The 19664-nt window shown below is 38.7% G+C and overlaps 1 protein-coding gene across 1 annotated transcript in view; it reads right to left on the bottom strand.

Moving 5' to 3' along the window:
- Positions 1 to 950: 950 nt before the first annotated feature.
- The window catches only part of ADAT2 (adenosine deaminase, tRNA specific 2), a 28281-nt gene continuing 9567 nt past the window's right edge, over positions 951 to 19664 (bottom strand). The window contains exons 2-6 of the mRNA XM_008072087.1: positions 12808 to 12912; positions 6729 to 6879; positions 4937 to 5043; positions 1128 to 1200; positions 951 to 1022 (exon numbers count right to left, since the gene is read on the bottom strand). Of these exons, the coding sequence (XP_008070278.1) occupies positions 979 to 1022; positions 1128 to 1200; positions 4937 to 5043; positions 6729 to 6879; positions 12808 to 12912 (480 nt within the window). The 3' untranslated portion in view covers positions 951 to 978. The remainder of the gene's footprint in view (positions 1023 to 1127; positions 1201 to 4936; positions 5044 to 6728; positions 6880 to 12807; positions 12913 to 19664) is intronic.

The following is a 19664-nucleotide window of genomic DNA, read 5'->3' as shown; positions in this document are numbered from 1 at the left end:
TAGGTCATATACACGCAGGTCTGGTTGCAGGTTCTCTGAAAAGTCAGCACTGTCTGGACTGGGCATAATGCTTTGGTTGAAAGGGCAGGCACTGCTTGCTAGTTGCCAAAACCTTGAACCTTAATTTTTGTCATTCTTTTTTTTTTTTTTTTGAGTTAGAGTCTCACTCTGTCGCCCAGACTGGAGTGCAGTGGCCGCTCCCAGCCACCGCTACCTCGACCTGCTGGGCTCCGGCAATCCTTCTGCCTCAGCCTTCCGAGTAGCCAGAATTACAGGCACGCACTACCATGCCTGGCTGATTTTTTTATTATGAGAGATGAGGTCTCACCAAGTTGCCCAGGCAGGTCTCGAACCTGTGGACTCAGGCAATCCACTCACCTCAGCCTCCCAAAGCAGGGGATTACAGGCTGAGCCACCGAGCCCGGCTAATTTTTGTCATTCTTAACGTGTTCTTTCAGATCGTGGAAAAGCTAATCGTTGTTTACAATTGTTGGATTTTCTTGAAGTGCCCATTTGTTCCCCTCATAGAGCAAATGTGAGAGACACCATTTTCCCACAGATTAACAACAATATATAAACATATGACTTGACGCTGTCAACAGCTTTCAGTCCAGGAATTTTGTCCAGGTCACTGTGGGGCATTAGTCTCTCTTTTTTTTTTTTTTTTTTTTCTTTTTGAGTTAGAGTCTCACCCTGTCACCCAGACTGGAGGGCAGTGGCCGCTCCAGGCCACTGCAGCCTCGACCTGCTGGGCTCCGGCGATCCTTCCGCCTCAGCCTTCCAAGTAGCTGGAACTACAGGCGTGCGCTACCACGCCCAGCTGACTTTTCATTTATTGTAGAGATGAGGTCTTGCCAAGTTGCCCTGGGGGGTTTGAACCCTCAGGCTCAGGCAATCCACTCACCTCAGCCTCCCATGGCGCGGGATTACAGGCTGAGCCACCGAGCCCGGCTGGGGCATTAGTCTTTCAACCCAAGTTCAAGATTTCTGACATTCCTTTTTCCGAACTTTTGATTTGGGTGCTGTGAAAATAGAAAAGAAAAAGAGAAAATGAGATAGGCTCATGTCAGACTCTGTAAGGATTTGTTTTAAGGGAGGTACGTTATATACAGCAGGGGGAAACTGACCATTTGGATTTTCTTGTTTGTAGAAGGTCTTTAACATTTCCACTGCTTCCTCAGCCCGATATCCAGGAATGCACTGATGAAATGAGAAAGCTGAGAATGAACACAGGCCTGTAAAAATGTATGTAGCACCCCATAAAAACAACCATATACACATAACTATGTAAACGGATTTCAGATAATGTTAATAAACTTTGAGGATATTAGCAACATGGATGAGGTATGATTCCAAAAGAATATGTGTGCAATCTCAAACATCACTTTCAATCAACTATTATTCATACAGCAACTATTATATCAGCTATGTGATCTTAGTTAAGGTACTTAAACTCTCTGTGCCTTATATGTAAAATGTCAGTAATATCAGCACTTACCTCAGAGGGATTTTGTCAGGATTAAATAATATTGTTAAATACCTGGCACATCCTAACTGCTCATTAAGCATTAACTATTTTGCTAGGCAAGTTGGCTCATGGCTGTAATTTCAATGTTTTGAGAGACCAAGGCAGATGGAGTGCTTGAGATTAGGCACTCAAGACCAGCCTGGACAGCATAATGAGACCCCTGCTCTACAAAAAATAAAAAAAAATTAGCAGGGCATGGTGATGCATGCTTATAGTCCCAGCTATTCAGGAGGCTGAGGCAAGAGGATTCCTTAAGCCCAGGAGTTCGAGGTTGCAGTGAGCTATGATCATGCCACACCACTCCGGCCTAGGCAGCAAAGTGAGACCCGTGTCTCTAAAGAAAAAAAAAGTCACTAGCTATTTTTATCTGCTGTTATTTTGCTATTTTCTGGTGGACCATTAAGTATTTGATGCTATAGAGCTAGGAATGGCAAATTATACTTGGTGGCCCAAATCCAACCCACAGCTAAGAACTGTGAGCTAAGAATGGTTTTTATATTTTTAAAGACTTGTTAAAAAAGAAAAACAAAACTAGGCAATAGAGATATAAGTGGCTCACACAGGCTACAATATTTACTATCTGGCCATTTAAAAACCCTCTAGCTACAGAGGATTGTTTTTTAAGTCTTCAGTTTGTTCTGCCTTTAAGATCTAACTGGAAAGGAGAGATCAAAATGTGAAAGAATAATAAACTGTGATATCAGTAAGGAGTACTATTACATGAAGTACTACATGTAGATGATGACACTTGCACTTGCCTGAGAAATCAAGAATATTTAAAGAGTAGGGTATTTCAGGGAAAGAGTAAGAACAAGCTTGGGTCATGTGTGAGGCAACCGGCTGATGGGGACTGATTATTGAGGAAGCACAAGGAAAGAAGTTAAGGAAATAAATGAGTTTGGACTTGATACAACGCACCCTTCTGAAGTGCATGAAATATCACAGTGAGCACCTGAAAGCCATGCACAGGAAAGAAAGCAGTGTGGAGCACAGGCACGGGGAATGGAGCACCAACCACTCTGGAATGCTGTTCAGAATGACCTCCCTTTCTCTTATGTCTTCAGTCTGTCCTTGCCTGGGCCTAACAAGCTGCATAAACCCTCCCCACAACAAATAACAATTCCTTCCACCCTGCTCCTCTCGCAGGCTGCGACCCTGCTTCTGCCTGAGAACATTCCAGACTTCACTTTTGCTCCCATGCCTCCTTAGGCCTCATCCTCACTGGCTTATGCTCCCAGCACTCTACTGAGGCTGCCCTCTCAGATGTCCCCAGGGTCCCTACTGACCGAAAACACTGGTCTCCTTTCCATCTCCTCCACCCTCTGCAGTCAGGGAGACAACTGGCCATATCTGCTTCGTCTGACAGCTCTCTCCTCCCTTGGCTTCTCAGTACTTCATCATTCTAACCATTGCCGGTCAGCCCTGTCACTGCTGCCCTTGGCTTCCTGCTGCCATTCCCGGGGCTCCCACCTCTCCCACCTCTCTCTGCTCCACTCACACCCTGGAGCCCTCTCCTCTCACGTGGAGTGAGAGCGGTGGTTGTCAACCTTGGCTACTCAGGAGAACCGCTTGGGAGCTCTCTGAAAACACACGACTGTTGGTCTGCCTTTTGCTTCAGTTTTTCTGGGGTGGGGACCAAAGATCTCCAGATGATTCTAATATGCAGTCAGGGATGAGAACCACTGAGTTACTAGCCGAGAAGGAAACTGTATTGCGTTAAGATACCAAGAGAATATTTTCAAGTATCCATTATAGCTACAAATTTGTGGCTTTCATTAAAAAAAAATTCTTACATTTTTTAAAAACCAGAGCAGGTAAGTATTATAAATAAGTCACCACCTTCTTTGAAAAGGAAACTTCTGTGAGTCTCTGCAAACTTTAATGCTGCTTATAATACAATATTAAAAGAATCTATAATTCTGGAATAAGAAAACATCATCTCACTCCCTGAGCCAAATACATTTTTTAAAACTACACACACAGCATCCAGAAGACTGAGGTACTAATGTTTTCTTTAGAATCTCAAAACACCTTAAAAAAAACATAATTTGGCATCAAGCCTGCAGATATGACTTCAAGCCACAGGCATTCATTTGTGAATGAGTCAATGTGACCAGGTATATACACTACAAATGAACTTGCTTGGGTTTAGCCACATCAACTCTGCAGAGATGTGTGAGAAGACTGTGTTTGTGCCTCATGTCACTGACATGTTGGAGAGATATGTTCCATCCACATCTGACATCAAAGGATTCATCTCTGTTCTGCCCAGAAACTTTGAGAAATTCTTTAGAACATTCTCATAAAGGAAACACAGAGTCAGCAACTCATTTGCAAAGAGTTATGTAAGCAAAATTTGAGCTACTAATAGATGTGATTGGAAAAATCAAACCATTTTGCAGATGTCTTTAACGAACAAGCCAATGTATCCTTTATTTGCCATCATTCCATTACAATTTCTTTTCTGGTGTAATGTCAAAGGGCATCTATTTGCAAACATACAGGAGTCCACAGCAAAGCCAATGCTCAGCTGGGAAAACTCAAGACAGAACATTTTATAAAGCTTGTTTTCAGTGGGATTCAGCCAATTTAGCTCTTCATTAGTCCTTATAATACTCTAGAAAGAGTTGAGGTCTTTGAAGTAAACTGTCCACCTTGTCCAGCATTTGTTAAATCCTTTTCTTATTAAAACATAATACTTTTAGATTAACCTTACATCTTGGAAAGATAAACCATCAAAACGGTTTATGAAAACTGGTATATCTACAAGCCAAACTCTGAGATATAAATTCCTAATGCTTATAGTCTTAACCTAAAAACTTCAGGAAAAGTGACAAAATTCAAGAAGAAGTAGAATTTGTAAGAGGTTAAAGACATGTAGATTCTTGGGTCTGGGGTAAAATCTCAATATTAAAAAGACAGAAGAAAGAAAATGAAAATACAGTGACTGCTAGATACTAAAATTAGTATGTGGCAATCAAGCGAAATGAATAAATGTGTGCAAAAATTCTATGGTCATTGTAAATAGCATCTACTGTCACTGACACAGGCCAAGCTTCACCAAACTCGGACTGCACGGTGCTGGTAACATTCACTGAATAAAAATCCCAATAGCAAGAAGTCTCTAAACACACCTGAAGATGTTGGTAAAGACTGTCAGGAGTTACCTGAAAGGTTGGGATCCCTCCTTAAGCAGAGAGTCTATGAATGAAGACAGCCACTCATCTAGAAACTCTTACCTGTCATCTTATACTGAGGCGTAAATGAACTTAACTAGAGGTCCTGAGATCCAAGAAATCTGATTCTATCACACTTTGTGGTATACTGACCATACACTAACTATTCACAAGTCAGTAATGAGATGAAAGTAATTAGGAAGAAAGGAAAAGCATAAGCAGTTTGTATTACCTGAAACGGTCTCCCAGTGTTTGGTAAGTCAGCAGAGGCAATATTTAGAACAGAGCCACAACCACCAAATCGTTCATTTTGACAACCATACACAACCAGTGGGATTTATAGGACAGAATTAAGGTTCTGCATACAACACAGAGTTTAAGTGTGTGACATGACAAAAATCGGGGTAGGTTTATACTAGCCATCCTAGAAAGGAAAGCACACGTGACTCTGCAGAACAATTGAACCTAGGATTAGTCTTAAAAAAATCATATGATCCAGTTACACAAAAGAAAAAGGAGCCGGGCTCGGTGGCTCAGCCTGTAATCCCACGCCTTTGAGAGGCTGAGGTGAGTGAATTGCCTGAGCCCGCGGGTTCAAGACCCGCCTGGGCAGCGAGACCTCATCTCTACAATAAATCAGCCAGGCGTGGTGGCACATGCCTGTAATTCCAGCTACTCGGAAGGTTGAGGCGGAAGGATCGCCGGAGCCCAGCAGGCGAGGCTGCGGTGGACGGCAGCGGCCACTGCACTCCAATCTGGGCAACCGAGTGAGACTCCAACTCAAAAAAAAAAAAGAAATAGGTTTAAAGTCTTTAGAAATTAACATCTAACAATCGCAAAGAGAACGAAAACTGAGTATGTACTTGCATAATGTTCAGTGTAGTGCTCTCTTTGCTCTTTCCTATATCACTTTTTCAGAATCCTTAGAGAATTAGAGCCAGAAAGGAGGCAGAAACTCAATCCAGGGATTTTCACCTTTTAAAAATAACAGATTGTATCCTATTCTTTCCCCCAAATAAAACATAACTTGTGCCTCAATATAAAACAGACTAAAACTTAACCACTCTGCAAGGCAGAATGAGGACAGAGTTCTAAGTTGCCCATAAATGTGCTTTTATAGAAAGTATACATTTTATTGTACTCAAAAATCTCTGTATTATTTGTGAAGTGATACAATTATTCACACATACGTTATAAAATAAGTGTATAAAGATACACAAGCATGAAACCAAGTTTTTGAATTTTCAAATAATTTTTAAAAATATCTTTAGAGGCCGGACTTGGTGACCCAACCTATAATCCCAGCACTTTGGGAAGATGAAGAAAGTGAATTGCCTGAGTTCACCGGTTCGAGATCAGCCTGGGCAACTTGACGAGACCTCGTCTCTATAATAAAAATAAAAAATTAGCTAGGCGTGGTAGCACACGCCTGTAGCTCTGGCTACTTGGAAGGCTGAGGCAGAAGAATCGCCAAAACCCTGCAGGTCGACATGGGGGTAGCCATGAGTGTGCCACTGCACTCCAGGCTGGGCGACAGAGTGAGACTCCAACTCAAAAAAATATATATATATAAATGATTCTTTACTTACTTCTGACTGAAAATTTTTTATACATTGTAATAGTTATGCATGGCTAAACAAACAAACAGAGAAAGAAAAACTTTATGTCACTCATAATCTATTATCCAAAAGACTTATCTGGATATTCTTCAAGTCTTTTTCCTACACACACTATTTTATAAACTACTTTAACTTAATTTATAATTTATCCTTACAAAACAGCTTAAGTGAGTTCTAAGCTTTTCTTTCTCTAGATTATTTAATAGTTCTATGTTTACTGATATAAAAAGAAATGGGTAATTGAACTATTTAAAAATCTTTTCCTTTTTTGGCCAAAAGACATTAGCTTTTACAAGGTAATTCGTAAGTCTGTGTTTTCATATCTTAGGAAACAGGCTATGTGCCTGGCCACTTTCTTGTTCACAGGAAGAGTACAAGACATACACCTCTGAAGTCAAAGGATACTCATCAAGCGAAGAGCAGCTGCACACATAATACATGGCTCCACGGTGACATACAGCACAGTGTGTGCAAACACTTCAGAAGGTCTCTTGCCATTTTGGCAACACCAATCTAGGACCTGATCAATGGCCACCATTTCTGCATGTCGAGTAGCCTGAAAAGAGAAAGGTGCTGGCATTGGTATTGTTTGCTTCATGTAACTGTTATTTTACAAATACACAAAAATAAATACAAGAAATATGACTATCATTTCTGCCAACATTCTAATGAATAAGGTTTCAGGCACCTTTAGCAGTTGACAATGTATTCCCTAGTTCAAGTACCATAACCTCATCAGCAAAAGATACCTAATCTGAGACACCATCCAAATCATGCTATATTTTTAGTTAAGTACCTAAGTACCTTAAGGGAAACTCTTTCAATTGAAATACCATAGAGAAGATAAGTCTCAAAAAAACCCCAAAAAGATAAGTCTATGGTTTCTGAATATTTTAGAGGAAGTGAAATTTTCATAAACTTGTGCTCCAGTTTCAAATATATTTTCAAGGCGTCACTGACCTCACTCTAAGCAAATCTATATTTAGTTTACTGGAATGTCATCATTTACATTTTTGGGAGATGAGATTTTATACACTGGCCAACTCTAGAGAAACAGAGACTTGGTGTTGGTCTCAGATATCCCATGGAAGCAGTATAATAGAAGGGAAATCACATAGCATATGGAATTGACTACATTCAAGTTTAAATCCTGACAGCAACATTACTAATTATGTGGCCTTAGGTAAGTTACCTAACGTCCCTAAGCCTTGGTTTCCCCATATGTAAAATAGTAGACACTGGTAACTGTATCTCATAAAGTAATCTGAATCACAGGAAGTATGGGACCACTTAATGCTATATACATACTCTACCCTCCTTCTCTTACCCCCTCACTAAGATAGCTTAATGTGAAGCACAGATCCTACATGCAACAATTATTTGTAATATTCATGACAACAGCATTTATCAATAATTCACACTGTGTGCTAACTACGTATAAGTCGCTGTGCTAAATAAATTGTGTAGGATATGGCCGGGCGTAGTGGCTCATGCCTGTAATCTCATCACTTTGGGAGGCAAGAGAACTGCCTGAGCCCAGGGATTCGAGAACAGCCTGGACAACTTGGCAAGACCTCATCTCTACAATAATTTTTTTTAAAAGAAATTAGTTGGCCATAGTGGTCCATACCTGTAGTTCCAGCTACTTGGAAGGCTGAAGCAGAAGAATCACCTGAGCAGATTAAGGCTGCGGTGGCCATGAGTATACCACTGCATTCCAGCCTGGGTGACAGAGTGAGACTCTAACTACAAAAAGAAAAAAAAAAAGAAAGAAAGAAAGAAAGAAAAGAAAAAGGAAAAAGAAAAAAAAAGGTCATTGCATTTGTTAAGCTCTGGTCTGGCCAGGTGGCTCTTTAAGCTATGGCCAGGCCATGCATGCTTTTGTTTTCCTAAGCTTAGTTTTGGCCCCCTCTCCTACCTTGGGGAGTTGAATCTCCTCTCTCTCTCTAATGTCATCTTTCTCTCTCTCTCTCTCTCTCTCTCTCTCTCTCTCTCTCTCTCTCTCTCTCCCTCAAATTTACTTTCTAAATAAACTATATTTTCCAATCTAAAAAAAAAATTCTGTGTAGGTTAAAATGTCTTTGTCCTCAACAAGCATCAAATCTGGTGGGCATACAGAAAGGTGCTCATTTACCTGTGAGATGGGGCAGGATGTGAAAAGTGCTGGCACAGCCACATAAGATGCCATGGAAGCCAGAGGCAGATGGGAGCAAAGATGGTTGAGGGGGCTGCATGGGCGAATCACAGAATTATAAACTCACAAAAGGAAGGCACTTTAGAGAAGAGGTTCTCACACTAGGCTGCACACCGAAAACCAACTGGAAAGCTTGAAAAAAATGTCCCCAATTTGACTGCTTTTAAAAAATCAGATTCAATCAGGTGCAGTGGCTCATGCCTATAACCTAGAACTTTGGGAGACCGAAACAGGAGGATCGCTTGAGCCCAGAAGTTTGAGACCAGCCTAGGCAAAATAGCGAGACCACATCTCTACAAAAAAAGTTTTAAAATTAGCCAGGCATGGTGGTATGCACCTGTAGTCCCAGCTACTTAAGAGGTTAAGGTAGAAAGAATGCCTAAGCTCAGGAAGTCAAGGCTGCAGTGAACCGTGATCATGCCACTACACTCCAGCCTGGGTGACAGAGGGACACCCTGTCTCAAAAAACTCAGATTCAGAATTACTGAATCAAATCTCCCTACAGCTCTCAATAAATAATTGTTGAGCTGAATCATCTCAGTCAACTCCCTCTTTTACTGCTAAGGAAACAGAAGCTAAGCAAAGTTGGCATGTATTAAAGACACACAGTTGGGAGAGGAGGTGGTGGTGATGAGAGGGTGGTGGTGGTATCAGATCCAAAAGTAGAACTCAGGTCTCCTTATTTGGGGTCAGGAGTCTTCCTATGCTGTATTTATGGGGTAATTTTCCATATGACACAGAATAACAAAATAAACCCAGATTAATTTCAAAGTAAAGAAGAAACCCAAGTCACGGGAAAGAGAGTTAGATGAATACTATTATCAGGACTTCAAACTCCTGATGTTAAAGATATCATACCAAACCACAAAATACAAATTGGGAGATATGACAATTATTTAAAATATAGAATTCTAGTCCCAGATAAGTATCTGTATAAACATTAATTGTTGTGTTATGTTTTTTACTTATCTCACATATATTTTTATATCTTCTTAATAATGGTTTTGTGATTCAACATGAATGTAACTCAAACAGTGAAAAAATACTTCGCGATATTTTTGTATGTTTTGTAGTATTTTAAGTTAATAGTTAAAATTATGTCATTTTCCAACAAACATCGACTAACTGCCTGTTTACAGAGGTATGTGCATATGCTTCCAGTTTTCCATCTGAAATGTTAATGGTTAATTATAAAAATGTTAATTATACTTGGGAATGGTACTATTCTGACAGTTATGTAATACTTCTCAGTGTTATAATGGTAATTTTAACATCCCGTTTGAGATTTTTGTACATGTGAGTTAACACTAAAAGAGTGTATATCTACATATTTGCATATTGCTACATGACAAACTTTAAAATGAATATATAATTTATATGAAAATTGTCTGAAAGAATGTGATAAAATTTAACAGTCCTGTCTATATAGAGAAATGAGAACAGAACTGCTTCTACTTTCTGCATTTGAAATTTTATGAAGGTATTTCAAAATGAAAATTTAATTAAATAATAAAGAAAAGTTTAAAGAGACAAGCAATCTATGCCTCTCTTCATCCTTGCCTATCAACATCCTGGGAGCACGGGCAGTTGGTATTTGACTTTTTATTCCATCATGAATGGTTTTGAATGATCTCATGAAAATCATGTGATTTAGACATAAGTGCAGCAGAGTCTTACAGTGAAACAAAGAGTGCTGGATGACCCAAGAAAAGAAGGTAGAAGGTGGAATTTGAGGTGATCAAGATGAAAGATATCTGTAGATAACCTGAGTATGACTGAAATCATCAGAAATATCCTGCTTCCTAGGGAATCCTTTAATTTAAAGGTTTTAACTGTGACCCAATGATGGTAGCTCCAAGAAGGAACACTTGTCATCTTTGTTTTTAATCCTGAGAATGGTACCTACCATCAGTAAATATTTCTTGCAGAATTCTCATGTAAGTGCTCTTCACTCCCTTGGTAGTAGGACTGTGATGACTAAAAAGCAACCTACACTTATCACCTGCTTCACTACTATTAAAATTCAGTTTTCATAATGCATGAAAACCTCCTATTATGTGTTGCAGTGGACGCTCCATGTAAATCAGAAAAACTAGACTGAGAAAGCTCATTTTCGGAAAGTGACCTAAAGAGTGTCACTGAAGATAATTTTAACTAGGTTCAATGATTGTTCCTTGTTACCACTGGACTAAATCTCAGGAGCTGGAATGGCTAAGGTGTCATTGCACAGAGAAGCCTGGGATGGAATTACAAGGACTTCAGCTCAGTGTTTCTTAAGTATAAAGTATATACTATAAAATTATTTATAATTTTCACTTCTCACAGACTACATTCAAAACTGATTCATTAAAAAATTATCTTTTTCAAGATAATTTTTACATCAAAGGATGTAGAATTTTGTGAAACACAGTATTTTTACTTCTTAATTCCCTTTTTTCTTTCTAATTCTGCTCTCCAATCTACTATTATTTTCATAAACAAAATTGACACATAAGTACTTTAAAGGGGTCTGATATACTAGCTAGAGATTTTCTATGAAGTGAACATGCTTATATGTAAATTTTAATCCAACTACTTTGTTGAAATAATTCCTATGGATTGGAACTGCTGGGGCAAAATGTAGGCAAAAATCTACATTTTGAGTAAATTACCCATTATTGGAATAAGTTTTTCCAGTGTTAGATTTAGAGTTCCTCACTGCCTAAAAGTACAAATGTTAGCTATTGGTATTTTTTATTGTTGATAACATAATATTACAAATTGCTTATTTTATGTTATGCTAGATCATCCGAATATAGCATTATTTGTCATTTGTGCCATTTCATTTTCCTCTGTTCCTTTTATTTTCATTCCCCTTGCAATATTAGTCTGTTACTGATTTCTAAGAGTTAATTTATAATTAAAGATGTTAGCATTTTGTCAAGCACTGCAAATGAAATTCCATGTTTATTCCCATTTATTTTACTATGGTGTTTTATGTTTTGATTGTATACAAGTTATACACTGAAATATAATCATGTTCTGTTTTATGACAAAATAAATAAATAAATGATTGCTTTGTGAATCTGGGTTTCTACCTTACATATGCTTTGCTAAATCTCAGTTTTCTTTTTCATAGATGTAATGGATAAACTCTAAAGTCTCCATGGCACTGGTACCAACACAAACTTGTTCTCTGGCTCCCAATTTCACATGATAAGATCAAACTTCATGTGATGGCATTACAAGTACATTACCCTTGAGTCAACCTAGTACTTTTTATAATCATAAAATTCAGTACTTTGCTTATACTTCCCAAGTATGCTTACTGCTGCGGTACCATGTTTAAGAAGTCTTGCCTTAAACCGTGCACTTCCCAGTCTAACTACAATAAAACTCACACAAGCTACTGAAGTATAGATACTGCATGTAGCTACAGAGACAGCTGGTGCTGAAGACTTTATTCTGTTCAATTATCTGATATAGAAATAGTTTCCTTTATATGACCTTTTTACACCTCCCTCCAAAGTTATAAATTGAGGATAGTTTTTTCATTTGCTAAGAGGAAAACATCATTTAAAGGTACTAAAGAATGCATTACAAGTTAAATTTACCTATTTTGCAAAGTGAAACTTTCATATATTAGATAGGTTTAAAGTAGAAATAGGCTTGTTTCTTCCATGCTGACGTTCTGATATATAAAATTCCCTCTTGAGCTTCACTCAAGTGTTAAAACTCCATAAAATAGAAAATTATCCACTAGGATTTTATTGCTTCATTAAATTTTTCAGAACTTTTCACATTTAAAAAAAAATTAATATCAATAATTTTTAAAATCAGAAAAAATATAAGCCGAGCTCGGTGGCTCAGCTTATAATTCCAGTGCTTTGGGAAGCTGAGATGAGTGGATTGCCTGAGCCCGCAGGTTCGAGACCCACCTGGGCAAATTGGCAAGACCTCATCTTTACAATAAATCAAAAATTAGCCGGGCGTGGTGGCGCGCGCCTGTAGTTCCAGCTACTTGGAAGGCTGAGGCAGAAGGATCGCTGGAGCCCAGCAAGTCGAGGCTGCAGTGGCCAGGAGCAGCTACTGCACTCCAGTCTGGGTGATAGAGTGAGACTCCAACTCAAAAAAACAACAACAACAACAAAAAAAAATATGGCATTCAAAAAGAGCGATGGTAAGAAAAATTATGCTACCACAGGATAGCCATAGGATTCTATTCAGTCTTATCTCACCAACTGTGGTAAGTTCACTCTGCTCCTGCCATCACTACTGTATGTCTGCAGTGATACTATTTAACTCACATACATTTTTAGTTTCGTTAACTTCATTTCTTCCCTTCCCCACAACTTCATTGTTGTAGACCATGAGGCAGCCGACAGGAACTTCAGTATTTTCGAGGGCATTTTTAGCCTGGAACACAAAGTAGAAAATCTAAGATGTAATGCTCAATACTTGAAAAGACTATAGGAAACAAATAGATGCAGTATGAACAGGATACATGTATATAAACACTGGAACAAAGGAATGCAGCTTTCCTTTTCTCTAGATCCATTATGGTACTTAGTGCCTGTGTTCTCTGTTGTGCCCGTGTGAAGGGAGACTTAGGAACAAATCCCCTTCAGAGATCCTGAGCCCTGATTTCTTCTTCTCGTTGTTATTGACCATTGTTCTTAAAGTGCCAGGATCTATGCACATTCTAAGTGACAGAATACATATTTGCTAAGAAACAAGAGAAAAAGTAACATTTATAAATGCTGTACCAGAATTCTTTCAGTGTTGAAATTTTACTTGTTTAATTTTTTTGCTTCTCTAAAAATTATAGAAATTATTTGCTAGAGTCCAAATAGCATAAAGGTGACCAGACTAGCTGTTTCACAATTTCTGCTCTAAGTGAGACAATAAAAATTTAAGAGTACTCTATATAAAAATGGCATAACCACTTTGAAAAACATTTTGGAAGTTTCATTAAATAGTAAACACACACACAATATATGACCAAATCCCACAATTAAGTACTTATTAAGACAAGGGAATATATGTCTACAAAAAGCCTTGGAAAAAAATGTATAATAGCCAAAATCTGGAAACTGCACAGGTGTCCATAAACAAGATAATATTCACACAATGGAAGGAATACTATTAATAGTTGGTAATAAAAAGAAATAAACTATTGATACCTCTACAACATGGATGAATCTCATAGGTATGCTGAGTAAAAAAAAGTCAAACACAAAAGCAAACAGTATGAGGCCTTTCATACAAAGTACTAGAGTAGACAGAACTAAACTATGATGATAGAAACTGAAAGATTCTTGGCTTCATGAAGGGGTATATGCAGACTGATTGGGGAGGGACACAGAAAATTTTTCTGGGGTGGTGAAAACTTTCTGGATCTTGATAAAGGCATGGCTTACCCAGATGTTTGCATTATTCAAAATGAATTGAAGGATACATCTACAAATTGTGCATTTCATTCAATTAAAAAAAATCGGTAAGGAAAATAAGTCTAAGAACATTTCCATCACTACCATCCTGGGAATGGCAAAACAATTACTATATTTGCAAAGTTCCCTCTATCCAGGCCATTCATCTTTCTTCTTGGCCTATGATAGCAGCTCTGTACCCAAGACAGTTAAGAAATCCTATCCTCAGGCAAAGAACATAAGTAAACGGGTTCTACCTGGGTTCTACCTGATTCTGCCTGTGAGAAAAGGGAAGAGTGCAACCTCTGTCTAGTGTACAGTCATTTCCACCTCAATGCAGTCAAAAGAATGCAAGTAGGATACGACTGTTTCTAGAAAAGCAAGGCATTCCTTACTTTGGTAGGACTGAAGACACTTTGGAGGATGTGATTTTCATTCAAGTGTAGGTATTTACACACACCACAGGGCATATAAAGGGCCAAGTTGAAGGCATCGCTGCACTGGCCTCTTACTGTCAGTCCTACTATATTTAAGTTGCAACAATTTCCTAGCACTATGGGTACAGAATTTCCTCACCTATTCCAACCATGCCCAACTGACACTTTTTCTTTGGCTAACAGAGGAGAACGAAGAAACACATAGCAGCAGTAAACTGGACCTCTCCTTTCTCCTCCTGAGTGGTAGGACAGAGAAGGACATGCACAGATGTGAGGAGACAGCATCTGAGGCAGTAAGACTGCATTCTTCAGGACTGTGTCACGAACTGCCCACAGGAGGGATGTGTCCCGGTCTGTGACAGTGGCTAAAACATGTCCAGTTTATTATATAAATTTTGAAAACCTGAAGAGTTGCAAGGTTTGGTGAACACATAAAAATGAACCATAGGCTACTACAGAGAGGAAAGTCAGGAGGAGGACTGACAGCTGGGAGGATGGAGACACTAAATATGTGCAGTTACAGCAACATCACTCTACGAATGTAATTTACCATAAGCCTAGGATTACACATAACCCCAGATACACACAAGAAACAAATCATTTATTCATGCAACAAGTTGAGTTGAGGATCTTGAGATAGGGAGATTATCCCATATTATCCAGATGGACCTTAAATGCAATCACAAATGTTCTCCTAAGAGAGAAGCTTGACACAGATGGCAGGAGGCAATATATGATGGAAGCTGAGAGATTTTGAAGATGCTGTATTGCTGGCTGTGGAGATAGACAGATGTGCCATAAGCTGCAGAATGTTGCTTCAGAAACTGGAAAAGAGAAGGAAATGGATTCTCCCCTAGAAACTCCAGAGGGAATCTGGCCATGAATCGTCCTGCCAAGATCTAGATTTTGGCTCCTGAACCTTATTTCAGAATTTTGGCCTCTGTACTGTAAGAGAGTAAACTATTGTTTTAAGGCATCGAGTTAGTGACAGTTTGTTACAGCAGCCATAGAAAGCTAACACACCTAGCAAAGAGGAAGAAAAGACATGCTAATACCAAGAAAAAAAAATTTTGTAAACCACTTATCTGGCAGAGCTCTAGAATCTAGACTATATAAAGAATTCTCAAAGCTCAACAGTACAAAATAATCCCATTAGAAAGAGGGCAAAAGATACAAACAGACATTTTACCAAAGAAGATAATACAGATAACAAATACATACATGAAAGATGTTCACATCATTAGCCAGTAGAGAAATGCAAACTAAAATCACAATGAGGTATCACTACACAACCACCAGCATGACTAAAATGTAAAGTAAACTAGTACAACCTCTGTGGAAAACAGTTTGGCGATTCCTAAAAGATCTAAAAATCGATATTTCATACAACCCTGCAATCCCCCTACTGGAAATATGTCTGGAGAAAATCAAGTCACTCTATGAAAAAGATACCGTACATGCATGTTTACTGCATCATTGCTCACAATAGCAAAAACATGGAACCAATTGCGCTGCCCATCAAAAGAGAACTCGATAAAAATAAAATGGTATATACACACAATGGAATATTATGCAGCCATAAAGAAGTACGAAACTATGAATTTCATAGCAACTTGGATGAACTTGGAATCTATAATACTGAGTATTACAATTATTATATTTTTTTACTTTTATATATTTATTACATCTGTTATATGAGTATGGTATTTCTGTACAACAAAAACAAAAAACTGAGTATCACATGTTCTCACTCATAAGTGTTCCTTGAACAATTATCATAATACTGTAAGAAAAGGATTGGCAGTAGTAGGAAATTACCAGGGGTAATTGGCAGTAGTGGAATTCTACGGGGGGTGGGGGAGGGGACACACCTAATCAACAAGGGTATCTGCATAATGAACATCTGTATAAATAACCCTGAATTATACCCATCTTTAAAATAAAAATTTTTTTTTAAAAAGAAAGAACAATAAAAACACCAAATGCTGGCAAAGCTATATAGAGAAATGGAATCACACATATTCTGCTAGTGGGAATGTAAAAGGGTACAGCCACACTAGAAAGCAGTCTGGCATTTTCTTAAAAAACTAAACATGCACTTAATACATGACCCAGCAATTACACTCTTGGGCATTTATCTCAGAGAAATCAAAACGTATGTTTATACTACATATAAGTTTGTGTGCACAAATGTTCTCGGAAGTTTTATCATAGACAAAAACTAGAAACAACCTAAGTGTACTTCAGTGGGTAAATGGCTAAACAAACTATGGTACATCCATGCCATAGAAGGTAACGTAATTACAAGAACTATCGATGCACTCAACAATGGGGGTGCATCACAAGGGGAACTATGTTGAATGAAAAAAGCCACACCAAAAGGTTATATATTCATGTATATAAAAATTTTGAATGATAGTTATAGAAATAGAGAACAGACTAGTGGTTGCCAGGGTTTACGGTTGCAGGGGGAGGGCTGGTGGTGGCTATAAACAGGAAGCAAGAAGGAGCCGTGTGGCGATGGGACAGTTTTGGTGGTGGTGATACAGTGCTACATATGTGACAGAATTGTATAGGACCAGATGAATTTTTTTTTTTAAGACAGGGACTCACTCTGTCACCCAGGCTAGACTGCAGAGGCATAATCACGGCTCACCACAACCTCAACTTCCTTTCTCCTCAGCTTCCTGTGTAGCTGGGACTACAAACGTGCTATCATGCCTGGTTAATTTTTTTATTTTTTGTAAAGACGAGATCTCACTATGTTGCCTAGACTAGTCTTGAACTCCTAAACTCAAGCAATCCTCCTGCCTCAGCATCCCAGAGTGCTGGGATTACAAGTATAAGCCACCAACCCCAGCCCCAATCAAATTTAAATAAGCTCTGCAGAGCACACCAATGCAATTTTCCTGGTTTTGATATTGTACTATAGCTATGCAAGATGTTATCAATGAAGAAAAGTAGGTACTTGGGCCCTCCTTGTATGCTTTTTTTCCCTATTTCCTGAGAATTTATAATTATTGTAAAAAGAAAAGTTGAAAAATAAATAAATAAAAGTAAATAAAAAGGATTCTGCAATGCATATTAAGAATAGATGCCTAGAGAAGTCAGAGGAAAATCAGAAGTGTTTGGTGTTATGGAAGATCCCAGAAAAGAACTAGGCCAAGAAGAATGGGTGGTCAATTGTGTCAAATTCAGTGATACAGAGGCGATTTGGGTGGAATAGTGGAAATGAAAACCAGCAGCTTGAAGAGTAACTTATCTATGAGTTAAATTTCTAGCTTCCAGCTATACTCTTCCCAACAAACACCTCAAGAGGTAATGCTTTATCTACATCTCAAGTATTCTGATTACAATTTATAAGAGTTTACATTTTATTGAAAGCTTATTTTGACTCAGGACTATTTCAAGCATTTTTATAAGTATTAACTCATTTAATTTAAAAATCCTACAAGTATAATGATCTTCTCCACTTTACAGATGAGGAAATTGAGACATGGGCAGTTATATGACTTGCCCATGTGAGAGGGCTGGACTAGGACCAGACAACCTGGCTCCACTCATTCATTTGTCCAACAAATATTTGTGAAGCACCTACCAGGTACCAGTTTCCAGGGCTCCTCCTCTCTGTTCTGCCTCTAATTTCTACTTAGCAACCAGTTACTTCACTGATCAGCTACTTTATCAGGGATTGGGTTTAAGAGTGGATCAAGGGAAAAAGGAGAGGGAAGAGTTAGCAAGAGAGTAAACATAGAAACTTTTTTTTTTTTTGAGTTGGAGTCTCACTCTGTCACCCAGACTGGAGTGCAGTGGGCGCTCCTGGCCATCACAGCTTCAACCTGCTGGGCTCCAGCAATCCCTCCGGCTTAGCCTTCCAAGTAGCTGTAACTGCAGGCGTGCGCTACCACACCCGGCTAATTTTTGATTTATTGTAGAGATGAGGTCTCACCAAGTTGCCCAGGCGGGTCTCGAACCTGCAGGCTCAGGCAATCCACTCATCTCAGCCTCCCAAGGCACGAGATTACAGGCTGAGCCACCGAGCCCGGCTGAATATGGAAGCTTTAAGGATTAAAAACAACAACAACAACAAGAGAAGAAACAAACAGAGGCCATGTGATAAAAATTTCCTGTAAAAATATAAAAATATATCCTAAAGAACTCTATGTATGGCTAGGTGGGCCATTTCAAACATGTAGCAGAGAACCCAAGACCAAGTGGGAAGGACATAGATGGAGGGTGAGAGGAAGAGTCCCTAGTACCTACAAGTCTTGTTTACCTGAAAACAGCACCCAGGCCAACAGGGGAATGGGCCGCTGCCTTCCATTCATTCCTTTGGATTTTCCTCTTTTTCCCTCTAGCAAATGTATTTCATTTTGCTCTATTTCCACCTATCAATTTTGTCCTCCTATGTATTTAGAATAACATGTTTGTTTGTTGTTTCCTGAAATGCCTTCAATTACTGTCCAAATCAGAGAGAAAACATGAGTGATGGGAATATTTTAAAAGGACAAATAACATCACTGAAGAGGAATGGGCGAGCCTGCCATGCTGAGGGTGAATGGGTGAGCAATTGAGTGGCAGGAGAGGGAAGGAGTGGTGAGACTAACACAAATTCCCATGGAAGTGAGATGAGATGATCTACTCTTTAATTATACATATATACGATGGGACCCAAAAAACCTCAGAATTTATTTATAAATTTATTTTTTTCTAACTTGTTTAAACGTCAGCTACCTTCAAAGTACTCTCCATTTGATGCAATACACCTATCTAAATGCTTTTCCACTGCTCAACGGTTTGGGATGCATCAATTTTGATACCTTTTTGCGCTTCTGCTGTTTTTTGTTTCACCTCTTCTACATCAGCAAAACATTTCCCTTTGAGGACTTTTTTTCATCCAGGGAAACAAAAAAAGTCACACAGGGTGAGATTGGGTGAATATGGAGGGTGAGGCACAGGAGTCATACTATTTTTGTTCAAAAACTTCCGAATACTCAGAAAACAAAATTTCATTGCCGCACATTGTTCATGTACATCATCCATCATGAAATGGGCAAACACATTGAAAGAATTTCCAAAAAAATATTCACTAAAGCCAAATGCAGCCTCTCACAACAATGCTAGCTGGTACACTGATACCAGTGGGTTCCCAGAACACTTACTTAATGGGGGAAGCCTGTACTACTAATACAAGGGGCCTGTCCTCCTGAATTTTTTGGGGGTCCCCTTCATATATAACAGGGGATGACAAAAATGTATATACATTTTAAGCAATGTTATCTATGTATTACTTTTTTTTTTT

Source organism: Carlito syrichta, unplaced genomic scaffold (assembly GCF_000164805.1).
Source record: "Carlito syrichta isolate Samal-C Ts95f unplaced genomic scaffold, Tarsius_syrichta-2.0.1 Scaffold314846, whole genome shotgun sequence".
Taxonomy (NCBI): Eukaryota; Metazoa; Chordata; class Mammalia; order Primates; family Tarsiidae; genus Carlito; species Carlito syrichta.
This window is presented reverse-complemented; position numbering and strand designations above follow the sequence as displayed.